Source organism: Oryctolagus cuniculus, chromosome 15 (assembly GCF_964237555.1).
Source record: "Oryctolagus cuniculus chromosome 15, mOryCun1.1, whole genome shotgun sequence".
NCBI classification, from domain to species: Eukaryota; Metazoa; Chordata; class Mammalia; order Lagomorpha; family Leporidae; genus Oryctolagus; species Oryctolagus cuniculus.
In genome coordinates, this window is record NC_091446.1 from 30,749,595 (window position 1) to 30,762,124 (window position 12,530).

The 12,530-nt window shown below is 42.3% G+C and overlaps 1 protein-coding gene across 1 annotated transcript in view; it reads left to right on the top strand.

The window, feature by feature from the left end:
* Positions 1 to 435: 435 nt before the first annotated feature.
* Positions 436 to 12,530, top strand: part of HPSE2 (heparanase 2 (inactive)) — a 781,878-nt gene continuing 769,783 nt past the window's right edge. The window contains exon 1 of the mRNA XM_051824058.2: positions 436 to 1,023. Within this exon, the coding sequence (XP_051680018.1) occupies positions 1,007 to 1,023 (17 nt within the window). The 5' untranslated portion in view covers positions 436 to 1,006. The remainder of the gene's footprint in view (positions 1,024 to 12,530) is intronic.

The window sequence follows — 12,530 nt, forward strand, 5'->3', positions numbered from 1 at the left end:
CTAGAATGCTAGATGTATTAAATGCGTTTTGCACTTACCATATTCTCAGTTTGTGACGAGTTTCATCCTGTAACCCAGTGGTAGGTTGAGTACTGTAATCTTCAGTTTGCCTCCTTGACAAGTTTGGATTCCGTCATTTCAGGAGTTGTGATCATCTTAGGCATCGTTGTAGTCTCTGTGCTTACTTCGATGTAAAAATGAAGAGCGGGTGTAGAAGTTCATGGTAGGGTTTCAGGAACTTAACACTGGAGGTCGAGAAGGGAATACTGTAGTTAACTTCCTGCTGAGGTCTTTTGCGGGAGTGATTCAAAGTACAACCGAGAAATTACTTAATCGAAGCAGAGTTGCTCAAGAGCGGAGAGACAGAGCCAGAGACAGCGGTGGAGGGAGAGGGAAGGCGGTGGGGGGCGGGAGATGGAGTGCGCAGGCGCATGATGGACGTGGCTCTGGGATGGGTGGTCTGGCGCTCGCTGTTCCTAGGGTTAATTTCTTCCTCAGAGACCCTTCTTTGGGACTGAGGCTGTGAGGTCAGAGGGTGAAGCCACACAGTTCCTGAGAGGCGTTGTGAGCCCTGGGAGGGCGGCTCCCCACAGCTGCTGTGGAGTCTTGCTGGTGTTTCTAGGGTCATGGAAAGTTCGGGAACTTCCTCCCAAGACTTCGACTGTGCAGCCACCTTCCAACACGTGTCCCGCCGCTGTCCTGACGCCCCAGGACACCGGCCTTGAGCTCCCAGAGCCTGTGGAAGAATGGGGGTGCCCTGAGAAGAACAATCCCCCGGGTGAGGAAGGGCGAGTCCGAGGCCCCGCGGGATGGCGCGGGCCTGGCCGAGGCCTGTGTGCTCCGAGACGCCGGGGGCGGAAGACAGGAGGGAAAATCGAAGGCTGCCATGGGAGCAGCAAGAAAGCTTGCAACCAGAGGGACCCAGACGGGATAGTTTGCTTCCTCCAGCTTTGCAGAGGACGCTGAAGGCCGCGCGGAGCCCAGGGATCCTGGGCAGGGGACGCAGATGCGGCTGAGAGAACAGTGAGTACCCCCACCCGCACCCCCACCCCGCAGTTGCCTGAGGCCATTTCGAGGGACTCCTGGAGGGAGGGTAGCCAGGGAACCTGTGGACTCCCTGCTGATGGCGCAGATGGGGCTGACAGCTCAAGATTTGGCTATGGCTGAGGAGCTGTCGGATTTATACTAGGCGTTGGGAGGGTCTCAGTTGCTGCAAGCCGGTGACCCTTAGAACCTAGTTGTTGTCAAATGTTAGTGTAAAATCACCATGGAAGTAGCGACGGCACTGGCCACGAATCTCCAGGCTTGTTTTTTTCCTTAAACTGGGTCCAGAGATTGAATTCTGTGCGAATTTCCTCCTGGCTGTCTTGCTGTCCTGCTGCCCGGCCTCCCCTCCCAGGTTGCTTTCCTTCAGTAAGCCCGGAGTTATCTTCACCCCAGAATTTTGGTGGTCTCTGAACTGGAGGGAAAAGAAAATCACATCTTTGTTTTGTCTAACGTCTAAATAAATTCTAGTACCTTTATCTGTTAGGAAAGCAGTCACAAAGCCCAGTTGTGTTGACAGAACCTGAACTTTTGCAGTCACAGATACTGACTTTCTGACAGAAATATTTTTGCAAACTATGAAATTGAGTTATTTGGCCTGCCATTTTTAAAAATGTATCTGTTTGGTGCTTTAACCTTGAAGCATACATAATACTATATTACTAATTTAAAAGTATTTTAATAATTTTAGGTCAAAGAATGGTTTCCTCTGTGTATGTCTCTTCCATCCCTAATCTTACTATGATGCGCAGAAGGCAGATTGCTGCTGGTCCTGAGAAAGTGAATGACTCAAATCCGTGGGCCACAGATTTTTCTTCAGGCTTTCTAAGGACCTAATGCAGTTGTTAATTGATAGATAATCAAAAGTAATTTTAATAACAGGTCACTTTTGGATATTTGACATGTAACTCTGGTGATCAAACAATTATGTGATGTCACAACACAATAGTTACTTGCCCTATCTACTTGTGTAAACCAGCTTTCTCAGTCATTTTCTTCAGCTTATACTTAATAATAAACTAGAAAGGAAAAGCGTTTGATTTTTACATTGACTATCAGTAAGTGCATAGATTTATAAACTAAAGCCTATTCATTTCATTAAGAAATTCATTGCCAATAAAATTTTTCTTGGGTTTAATGTTTATATAAATTTTATTATGTTTTGCTTTATTTAGAACTACTAATAATTATAATGATAACTTGATTCAGGAAAAATTTTAAAAAAATCTCTGAGTCCCATAGTCATGACTGATTAAAATTTTAAATTTAAATTTACCATACTTTAGTTTCAGGAAATTATAATAGGATGATTAGTAGATCTTAGATACAAAGGTGTAATAGATTCAGATTAAATGCAGTGGGAAAAGTGAATGAAAAGGCAAGTTATAGAAGAAATAAAAATGTGAATTTCTGAAGAGTATGTTCTTCTGTTTTTAAAGTGGATGATAGTAGATGGGTAACAGATCATTACAACATTTATATTTCTTTCTTTTTTTTTTTTTTTTTGACAGGCAGAGTGGACAGTGAGAGAGAGAGACAGAGAGAAAGGTCTTCCTTTGCCGTTGGTTCACCCTCCAATGGGCGCCGCGGCCGGCGCACCGTGCTGATCCGAAGGCAGGAGCCAGGTACTTCTCCTGGTCTCCCATGGGGTGCAGGGCCCAAGGACTTGGGCCATCCTCCACTGCACTCCCTGGCCACAGCAGAGAGCTGGCCTGGAAGAGGGGCAACCGGGACAGAATCCGGCGCCCTGACCGGGACTAGAACCCAGTGTGCTGGCGCCGCAAGGTGGAGGATTAGCCTAGTGAGCCACGGCGCCGGCCACAACATTTATATTTCATTAGGTGGATGTACCCTATACTTGTGTGCAAACATTTAATTATAGTAGATACTGCCAAATTGTTTTTCAAAGTGATTGTACCAATTTATATTCCCAGTAGCAGAATTTGAGATTTCTGTGGTCTAGATACTAAAGAACCAGATAGTAAATATGTTAGGCTTTGCAGGCTGTATGGATTTGTGGCACATAATCAGCTCTGCCCTTGTAGAATGAAAATCATAGACAATACATAAATGAATGGGCATGGTTGTGTTCCATTAAAATGTTATTTAATACAAAAATAGAAGTTGTGTGTGTGTGTGTGTGTGGGGTCAGTGTTGAGGCCTAGTAGCTTAAGCTGCTGCCTGAAATGCTGGTATCCCATATGGTGCCAGTTTGAGTCCCGGCTGCTCCAGCTTCCTGCTAATGCACTTGGGAAAGCAGCAGAAGGTGGTCCAAGTGCTTGGACCCTTGCACCCATATGGGAGACCTAACCTCAGCTGTTTAGGGAGTGAACTAGCAGAAGGAAGATCTCTCTCTCTCTAACTTTGCCTTTCAAATAAATAACATAAATCTTTTTTTTTTTTTTTTTTTGACAGGCAGAGTGGACAGTGAGAGAGAGAGACAGAGAAAAAGGTCTTCCTTTTGCCGTTGGTTCACCCTCCAGTGGCCGCCGCGGCTTGTTCGCTGCGGCCAGCGCACCGTGCTGATCTGATGGCAGGAGCCAGGTACTTCTCCTGGTCTCCCATGGGGTGCAGGGCCCAAGGACTTGGGCCATCCTCCACTGAACTCCCTGGCCACAGCAGAGAGCTGGCCTGGAAGAGGGGCAACCGGGACAGAATCCGGCGCCCTGACCGGGACTAGAACCCGGTGTGCCGGCGCCGCAAGGCGGAGGATTAGCCTAGTGAGCCGCGGCACCGGCCCAAATAAATAACATAAATCTTAAAAAAAAAAGGTGGGTCCTGCTTTGCTGACCCCTGCTCTTTGTCTTCATCAGTGCTTAGTATTTTTTGTTGTTTTCATTTTAGTCATTCTGATTTGTGTTTTGTAATATTGCATTAAGAGTTTTATGTTACATAATTCAGATAATTAACAAACGTCTTTTCATGTGCTGAGTTTTTAGATGTATTCTGTTGTGAAGTGCCTGTTCAAATGTTTGCTCATTTGTATTTTTTCAATATTTATTTTATTTATTTGATCAGAATTAACAGCAAGAGAGAGAGACAGAGAGACAGAGAGATGTCTTCCATCTCCTGGTTCGCTCCGCAGATGGCTGGAATGGTTGGAATTGGGCCAGGCCAAAGCCAGGATATTCTTCTGGGTCTCCCATGTGGGTGGCAGGGGCCCAAGCATTTGGGCCATCTTCCGTTGCTTTCCAAGGCCTTTAACAGGGAGCTGGATTGGAAGTGGAGCAGTGAACCAGTGCCTATATGGATGCCAGTGCTGCAGGTGGTGGCTGTACCCACTATGCCACAATGCTGTCCCCAGTTCATTTTTAAGCACAACATTTTTATTGAGATATAATCTCCGTACTATAAAATTCATCCTTTTAAAGAATACAGTTCATTAGTTATTAGTATATTTATGGATTATATATTTAAAGTTACCTGATTTCATGGCATTTTATCAAACCCTCCCCTAAACCACCATACCTATTAATAGTTATCTGATCCTTCTATCCCTTGTCCCTCGCAACCACAAATCCACTCTCTGTTGTTATGTATTTTGCAATTCTGGACGTGTTACATTAATGGAGACGTAATATGTGGCTTTTTATGTCTGACTTTTTTCATTTAATGAATTTCATATAATGTTCTTAAACTTTATCCATCAGTACTTAATTTTTTATGGCAGTTAATGGATGAATGTATATTAGTTTGTTTATCCATTCATTTGTTGATTCTATTTTTGGCTATTATGAGCAATGCTGCTATTGGCAATCATGTGCACGTTTTTGTGTGGAAATACTAGTATATTTTTAATTCTCTTGTGTATATACAAAGGAGTGGAGTTGCTGGGTCATATGGTAGTTTTGTGTTTAGCATTTTGGGGAACTGTTAAAATATTTTCCAAAGCAGATAAATTACTTCACAATCTCACCAGCAATGTATGAGGTTCCAGTTCCTTCACATCCCAACCTTAACTTGAGATTGTTAGTCTTTTTAATTGTAATCATAGTGGGTGTGAAGTGGTAACTCACTGGGGTTTCTGTTTGCATTTTCTTAATAACCAGTGATGTTTTTTGTGCTCATTGGCCAATTGTATATCTTCCTTGGAGAAATGTCTGTTTCAATTCTTTGACCACTTGTTAATTGGGTTGCCCAATTTTTTATTTTTATTGTTTATTTTATTTTTGTCACTGCTCCTCAGTTCATAATTTTAAAAAAATTTATTTATTTATTTATTTTTGATTTGACAGGCAGAGTTAGACAATGAGAGAGAGAGAGAAAGGTCTTCCTTTTCCGTTGGTTCACTCCCCAAATGGCCACCATGGCTGGTGCTGCGCTGATCCAAAGCCAGGAGCCAGGTGCTTCCTCCTGGTCTATCACACGGGTGCAGGGGCCCAAGCACCTGGGCCATCCTCCACTGCCTTCCCAGGCCACAGCAGAGAGCTGGACTGGAAGAGGAGCAACCAGGACTAGAACCTGGTGCCTATATGGGATGCTGTTTCCGTAGGCAGAGGATTAACCAAGTGAGCCATGGCGCCGGCCCCCTCAGTTCATAATTTTTAAGAAAAATTTATTTATTTATTTGAAAGTGAGATTTACACACAGGAAGAAGGAGAGGCATAGAGAGAGAGTCTTCCATTTGCTGGTTCACTCCCCAATTGGCTGTAATGGCTGGAGCTGCAGCAATCTGAAGCCAGGAGCCAGGAGCTTCTTCTGGTTCTCCCAGATGCAGGGGCCCAAGGATTTGGGTCATCCTCTGTTGCTTTCCCAGGCCATAGCAGAGAGCTGGATTGGAAGTAGAGCAGCCGGAACTCGAACTGGCTCCCACATGGGTTGTCAGCACTGCAGGCAGTGGCTTTACCTGCTATGCCACAGTGCTGGCTCCCTCTTTTAATTTTTTTAAAGATTTATTTTATTTATTTGAAAGAAAGAGAGGTAGAGACAGAGAGAGAGGTCTTCCATCTGCTGGTTTACTCCCCAGATGGCTGCCTACGGCCGGAGCTGTGCCGATCTGAAGCCAGGAGCCAGGAGCTTCTTCTGGGTCTCCTGTGTGGGTGCAAGGGCCCAAGGACTTGGGCCATCTTCTACTGCTTTCCCAGGCCATAGCAGAGAGCTGGATTGGAAAAGGAGCAGCGGGGATGAGAACCAGCACCCATATGGGATGCCGGCACTTCAGTACAGGGCTTTAACCCCTGCTGCACCACAGCGCCAACCCCTCCACCCTTTTAATTGTTACAATTACATACTTTCAATTTATTTCATAATCACAAACTTAACCCTCCACTAAATAAAAAAATTCAACAAGTAGTAAGTAGAAAAACCACTGTTCCTTAGGAGTATTACAAGGGCTGTAAACAATAATCAAAACTCAAAATGTCTCTTTTGCTCATATACATTACTTTTTTTTAAAACTCTATCAGGGAAAACATATATTTGTCTTTCTGGGACTCGCTGACTTCACTAAGCATAATGGTCTACATTTTGTGTTTCATTCTTTTAGTGGCTGAATAGTATTCCATCATGTCTGCATACTGCAGTTTCTTTATCCAGTCATCAGTTGATGGACACCTTGGTTGATTCCATATCTAAGCTATTGTGAGTTGAGCTGCTTTAAACATGAGGGTACAGATAATTCTTTCATATGCTGATTTCATTTCCTTTGGATAAATTCCCAGGAGTGGAATGTCTGGATTGTATGGTAGATCCATTTTTAGATTTCTGAGGACTCTCCATAATGTCTTCCATAATGATTGTATGAGTTTACATATCCACCAACAGCATATTAGGGAACCTTTTCCCCTACACCCTCAACAGCATTTTTTATTTTTTGATTTTTGGATGATAGCCATTCTAACTGGGGTGAGGTGAAACCTCATTGTGGTATTTATTTGCACTTCTCTGATGGCTAGTGATCATGAACATTTTTTCATGTGTCTGTTGGCCATTTGTATTTCATCTTTTGAAAAATGCCTGTTTATATCCTTAGCCCATTTTTTAAAAGATTTATTTATTTATTTGAAAGTCAGAGTTAGAATGAGACGGGGGGAGACAGAGAGAGAGAGAGAGAGAGAGAGAGAGAGAGAGATCTTCCATCTGCTGGTTCACTCCCCAAATGGCCTCAATGACCATGGCTGGGCCAGATGGAAGCCAGAAGCCAGGGGCTTCCTCCAGGTTTCTCACGTGGGTGCAGGTGCCCAAGCACTTTGGACCATCCTCAGCTATTTTCCCAGGCGCATTAGTAGGGTGTTGGATTGGAAGTGGTACAGCTGAGACTCGAACTGGTGCCCATATGGGATGCTGGTGGTTCAGATGGCAGCTTAACCTGTTGTCCCACAGTGCCAGTCCCTTTGTCCCATTTCTTAACTGTATTGTTTGTTTTGTTGTTGTTGAGTTTCTGGAGCTCCTTATATATCCTGGATATCAGTCCTTTATCATATGTATAGTTTGCAAATATTGTCTCCCATTCTGTCGTTTGCCTGTTTATTTTGTTGTGTGTTTCCTTTGCTGTGCAGAAGCTTTTTAGCTCGATGTAATCCCGTTTGTCTATTTTTGCCTTTATTGCTTATGCTTCTGGGGTCTTATGCAAGAAGTCTTTGCCTATACCAGTGACTTGGAGTATTTCCTCTAGCAATTTGATGGTTTCAGGTCTTAGATTTAAGTCCCTTATCCATTGTGAGTTGATTTTGGTATAGGATGTAAGGTCGGGGTCTTGTTTCATACTTCTGTATGCAGAGATCGTACTTTCCTAATACAATTTGTTGAGGAGACTGTCTTTTGTCCAGGGAGTGATTTTAGCTTGTTTTTCAAAGATTGGTTGTAGATGTGTGTTTTAATTTCTGGGGTTATTGCTCAGAGCTGAGGCAGGAGCCGAGGATGTTTGTTCATGATAAAAATGCTTTGTAAACTTCACATTTACAGAATAATAAAGACATTTCAAACCCAAGTTTCCCAGGTTTTGCTTGGCCGTGAGGGCTGGGGGAGCCAGGGAGAAAAAAAAAATTTCTGGGGTTTCTAATCTGGCTCACATGTCTATTCTTTTGCCTGTACCAGGCTGTTTTGATTATAACTGTTCTGTAATGTCTTGGAATCTGGTGTTCTGATGCCTCCAACTTTATTCTTTAGGATTGGTTTAGCTATTTGGGGTCCTTTGTGATTCCATATGAATTTTATGGTTTTCATTCATTTTTTTAATATATACATAGAAGTACAGCTTTTTGAGATTTTATAGATATAATCTTACAGGGCCCAGATTTGGGTCCATCCTATAATACTGTTCCCATTTTAGCAAGGAGGCCTCGGTGGCCATGCTAAATTTTTGGGTGTTGCTTCAATGACCTAAGGCATGATGGACAGTTGGATATGGGGAATCAGTGGGCCAGCGTTTGTAAGAACCTCTGTTTCCAGAAGAACCCAGTATGCAGTCAATATTTCTGTTCTGATAGCATATAGTATGGCATTGAGAAAAGCAATTACTGCATCAAAAAATTCATGGACACTTTATGGTCATCATAGATGGTCCAGAGCTCCATTTAGGAGCCTCATGTGAAAGGCCGGTGCTGTAGCATAGCGAGTGAAGCTGTCTTCTGCAGTGCTGGCATCCCTTATGAGTACTGGTTCCAGACCTGGCTGCTCCACTTCTGTTCCAGCTCTCTGCTGTGGCCTGGGAAAGCAGTGGAAGATGGCCCAAGTTCTTGGGCCCCTGTGCCCACTTGAGAGACCTGGTTAAAGCTCCTGGCTCCTGGCTTTGACCTGGCCCACCCCAGCTATTGTGGCCATTTTGGGGGGTGAGCCAGCAGATGGAAGATCTCTCTCTCTCTGCCTCTGCCTCTCTCTCCGGCCTCCAACTCTGCCTTTCAAAATAAATGAATCTTAAAAATAAAATAAAAAGGCAGAATAATGGTTCCCAGAATCTGTGAAAATGTTACCACGTGCGACAAAAGTGGTTTTGTAGATGTAATTAAACTAAATCTTAATTGAGATGGGGAGATTATCCTGGGTTGTCTGGTTGGGTAGAGTCTAATCACAGAAGTCTTTAAAAACAGAAGACATTTCTTGGCTGTTAGGAGATGGAGAAGAGCCTATGGAAGAATGGACAGAGTATTGCGATGATGTTGGCCTTGAAGATGGTGGAAGGAGCTGTAAGATAAGGAATGTGGGAAGCCTCTAGAATTTGCAAAGATATGAGACTGGAAACCTCTCTAGAGCCTCCAGAAAGGAATTTAATTCCACTGACAGTTTGATCTTAGCCCAGTGAGAACTACATTGGGCTTTTGATCTATCGAATTATAAGATTAGAAATCTGTGTTGTTTTAACCCACCAAGTTTGTGGTGATTCATTATGACATTAGTAGAAAACTAAGGTACCTCTACAATGAAGATGACTCTGTTTTATTGGAATTTGGACAATTTTAGAGCATTTTGTTGTAGTGGTTGCCATTCAAAGTAGACCAATTTGTGATTGATGGCATAAATGATGGCTTAAGTAATGTTTGTAAATGATAAATCTTGCTTCCAGAATCCAAAATGGCCTAAAAGATGTTGGGTTTGTAAGATGTTGTGGGCAGTGAGAGGATCAGTAGTTATTTTTTGAGCATCAAGGATGGAGGTATAATATTTTGCCTTTTTGTCCTCTTATTTTATTTTTTATAATTTCTCCAAGAGGATAGGTGGTATCTTGTTTAAATTTAGTGGTATCAACAAGTATAACCATAAATTGAGCCCCAGTATCAATTAAGACCATGAAGCTTGCCATTGCCATTTAGGCAAATGTTAACGTTAATTTAGAACCTGTGTTGTAGAGGCGCAGAAACCAATTAGCAGCCTTTTCCATTCTTTTTTAGAAATTATTTTAATAAATTTTGGATTTCTAATTAGATCAATTTGTAAACCTCTGTTTCAGTTTTTTTGTCCCCACTCCCCTCATAGCTGTTTGTGTGTGTGTGTATGTGTGTGTGTGATATAATACTAGGTTATTCCTTTCTACCATGCTCATATTTATAATATTTTCCTTCTAGAGAGTCTCAAATCCATATCATCAGGGTTAGAAGCCTATTCATTGACAATTATTATTTTTTTGGGTTTAGGGTGACTGGGTGTAACTCAAATTTGAATTAACTGTGTCTCTGAACCATGGGGGGATCTTTGAGTGCTTTTCTCTATAACCTTGATGGAGATTTTGTTTTAGAAAATTGCTGTCCAACAGCAGCCAGAACAGAGGTATATAAGGCACAGAATTCTAGAGAGTTTCATGTTAGGAGAGTGGTCTTTATCATTCTACATGGTGACTACTCTTTCTCTACACAAGTGATGGTTTGATGGTTTATCTTTTGCATAGTGTATCTGTGGTTTCTCTGAGTGTTCTATAGAACATGGACCAATACCTGGTTGAGATACAGTGAGCAATCGCAGGGTGAAAATCATCCTCCTGAGGCTAGACTGTTTTTCCTTGCCAGACTTTGTCCATAGACCCTAGGAAACTTCATTGTGCTTTTCTGAAGTTTCAGCTTATCTTCAGAATTCAGAAAATACTCTGAGGAGGAAACTTTTGTTTGAGGCTTCTCACATCTCCAGTTTTGTCACTCCAGCCCATGTAACTAGTTGTCAAAAGTTTTGTTTCTCTGTCCCACAGCAGCTTTCCTGTGCTTGGCTCAATTCCATCTCTCAACCACTAGACTGTGCTCAGAAATATCGAATGCTCCCCAACACTGTGGATCCTAAATCTTCTACATGATTCTCTGCTCCTTGAATTTTCATTCCTGATACTACCTTTGCAGCTTAATGATACCCTAAAAATATGATTTTTTTTCAGTTTATCCAGTTTTTCTAATTATTTTAAGTGGTGGTAATGTTTACCTGCTTCTGACCATTTCATCTAATGTAAGTGTTCACAGGCCCATGTTTCCAAAAGAGTCTTTTGGAGGGCTATATGAACAAACTTTTTTTTTTTTTAGATTTAATGATTTAAGTATTTTATTTGAAAGGCAGAGTTATAGAGAGAAAGGGAGAGAGACACAGACTGAGAGATCTTCCATCTGCTGGTTCAATCCCCAAATGGCTACAACATCTGGAGCTGGGCCAACCTGAAGCCAAGAGCCAGGAGCTTCTTCTATGTTTTCCACATGGGTACAGCAGCCTGAGTACTTGGGCTATCTTCCGCTGCTTTCCTAGGTCATTAGCAAGGACCTGGATTGGCAGTAGAGCATCCAGGATTCCAATTAGCACCCATATGGGATGCCGGCACCACAGTCAGAGGCTTAACCTACTCCACAGTGCTGACCCCATGATAGGACTTTTGAAGGTCCCCAAATAGAAGCCCAAATAGAAAGCTGTTTAATAGTCAGTACTTCAGTGTGATAAGTGTTGTATCATATTAGGGGAGTAAGGGCTACCTGAGCCAAGTTTGAAGAAGCTAAATTTGGGAGTCAAGGGACATTTTTTGGAGGTATATTGCCTAAAATGGTATCCTAAAGGTTATCAGATATCAGACTGGGAAATAATACCAAAGCTGTTTTGCTGTTTATTTCCACTTGAATTATTTCATTTGGTCTTTTCAGTAATTGTAGGATTTGTTTACAACCCGATTCTTTAGATGAGGATAACTCTTCATTAAATGGGTTAAGTGGGATGTGTTAGGTTTTTCAGTTCCAGAACTGTAATCTTTATCTGCTCTACCTTGCTGTTTTATTATTGATATTTTTCATGAATGAGTTTTGAAAACAAGTGATCCTGGGAGCTGTTCCTTATCAGTTAAAGTATGGCGGTATTTTTCATTTGTCTCTTCTTCAAAATAAAAATCCAAATACAGTATTATAAAGACTTTGGAAAATATAGGAAAAATGATATTTAATATACTTTTTTCTGCCTTTGTTTTACATAGTTGAAATAATAACTGTGAGTGTATTTATGCATAATTTGAATCTTGCTTTTTTCACTTAGTATTATACTGTAAGCATTTTCAAAAATTTAATACATTATTCATAAGCACAATTTACTGGTTACTTAATAGCCCTTTATGTTAATATACTGTGCCATAATTCCATTCTGCCAAGAGCTGTGAAATATGGTGGTTAAATCCACAGATTCTGGATTATTTGTGTGTGTATTTTTTTTTTTTTGACAGGCAGAGTGGACAGTGAGAGAGAGAGAGACAGAGAGAAAGGTCTTCCTTTTCCATTGGTTCACACCCCAATGGCCGCTGCGGCCAGTGCGCTGTGGCCAGCGCACTGCGCTGATCCGAAGCCAGGACCCAGGTGCTTCTCCTGGTCTCGCATGTGGGTGTAGGGCCCAATAGGCTGTCCTCCACTGCACTCCCGGGCCACAGCAGAGAGCTGGACTGGAAGAGGAGCAACCAGGACAGAATCCAGCGCTCCGACCGGGACTAGAACCCGCTGCAGGTGGAGGATTAGCCTATTGAGCTGTGGCGCCGGCCGATTATTTGTGTTTTAATCCTGCTTACTCAACCTTTTATCTTTATGACTTTGGACAGGTTGACTTAGGTAATC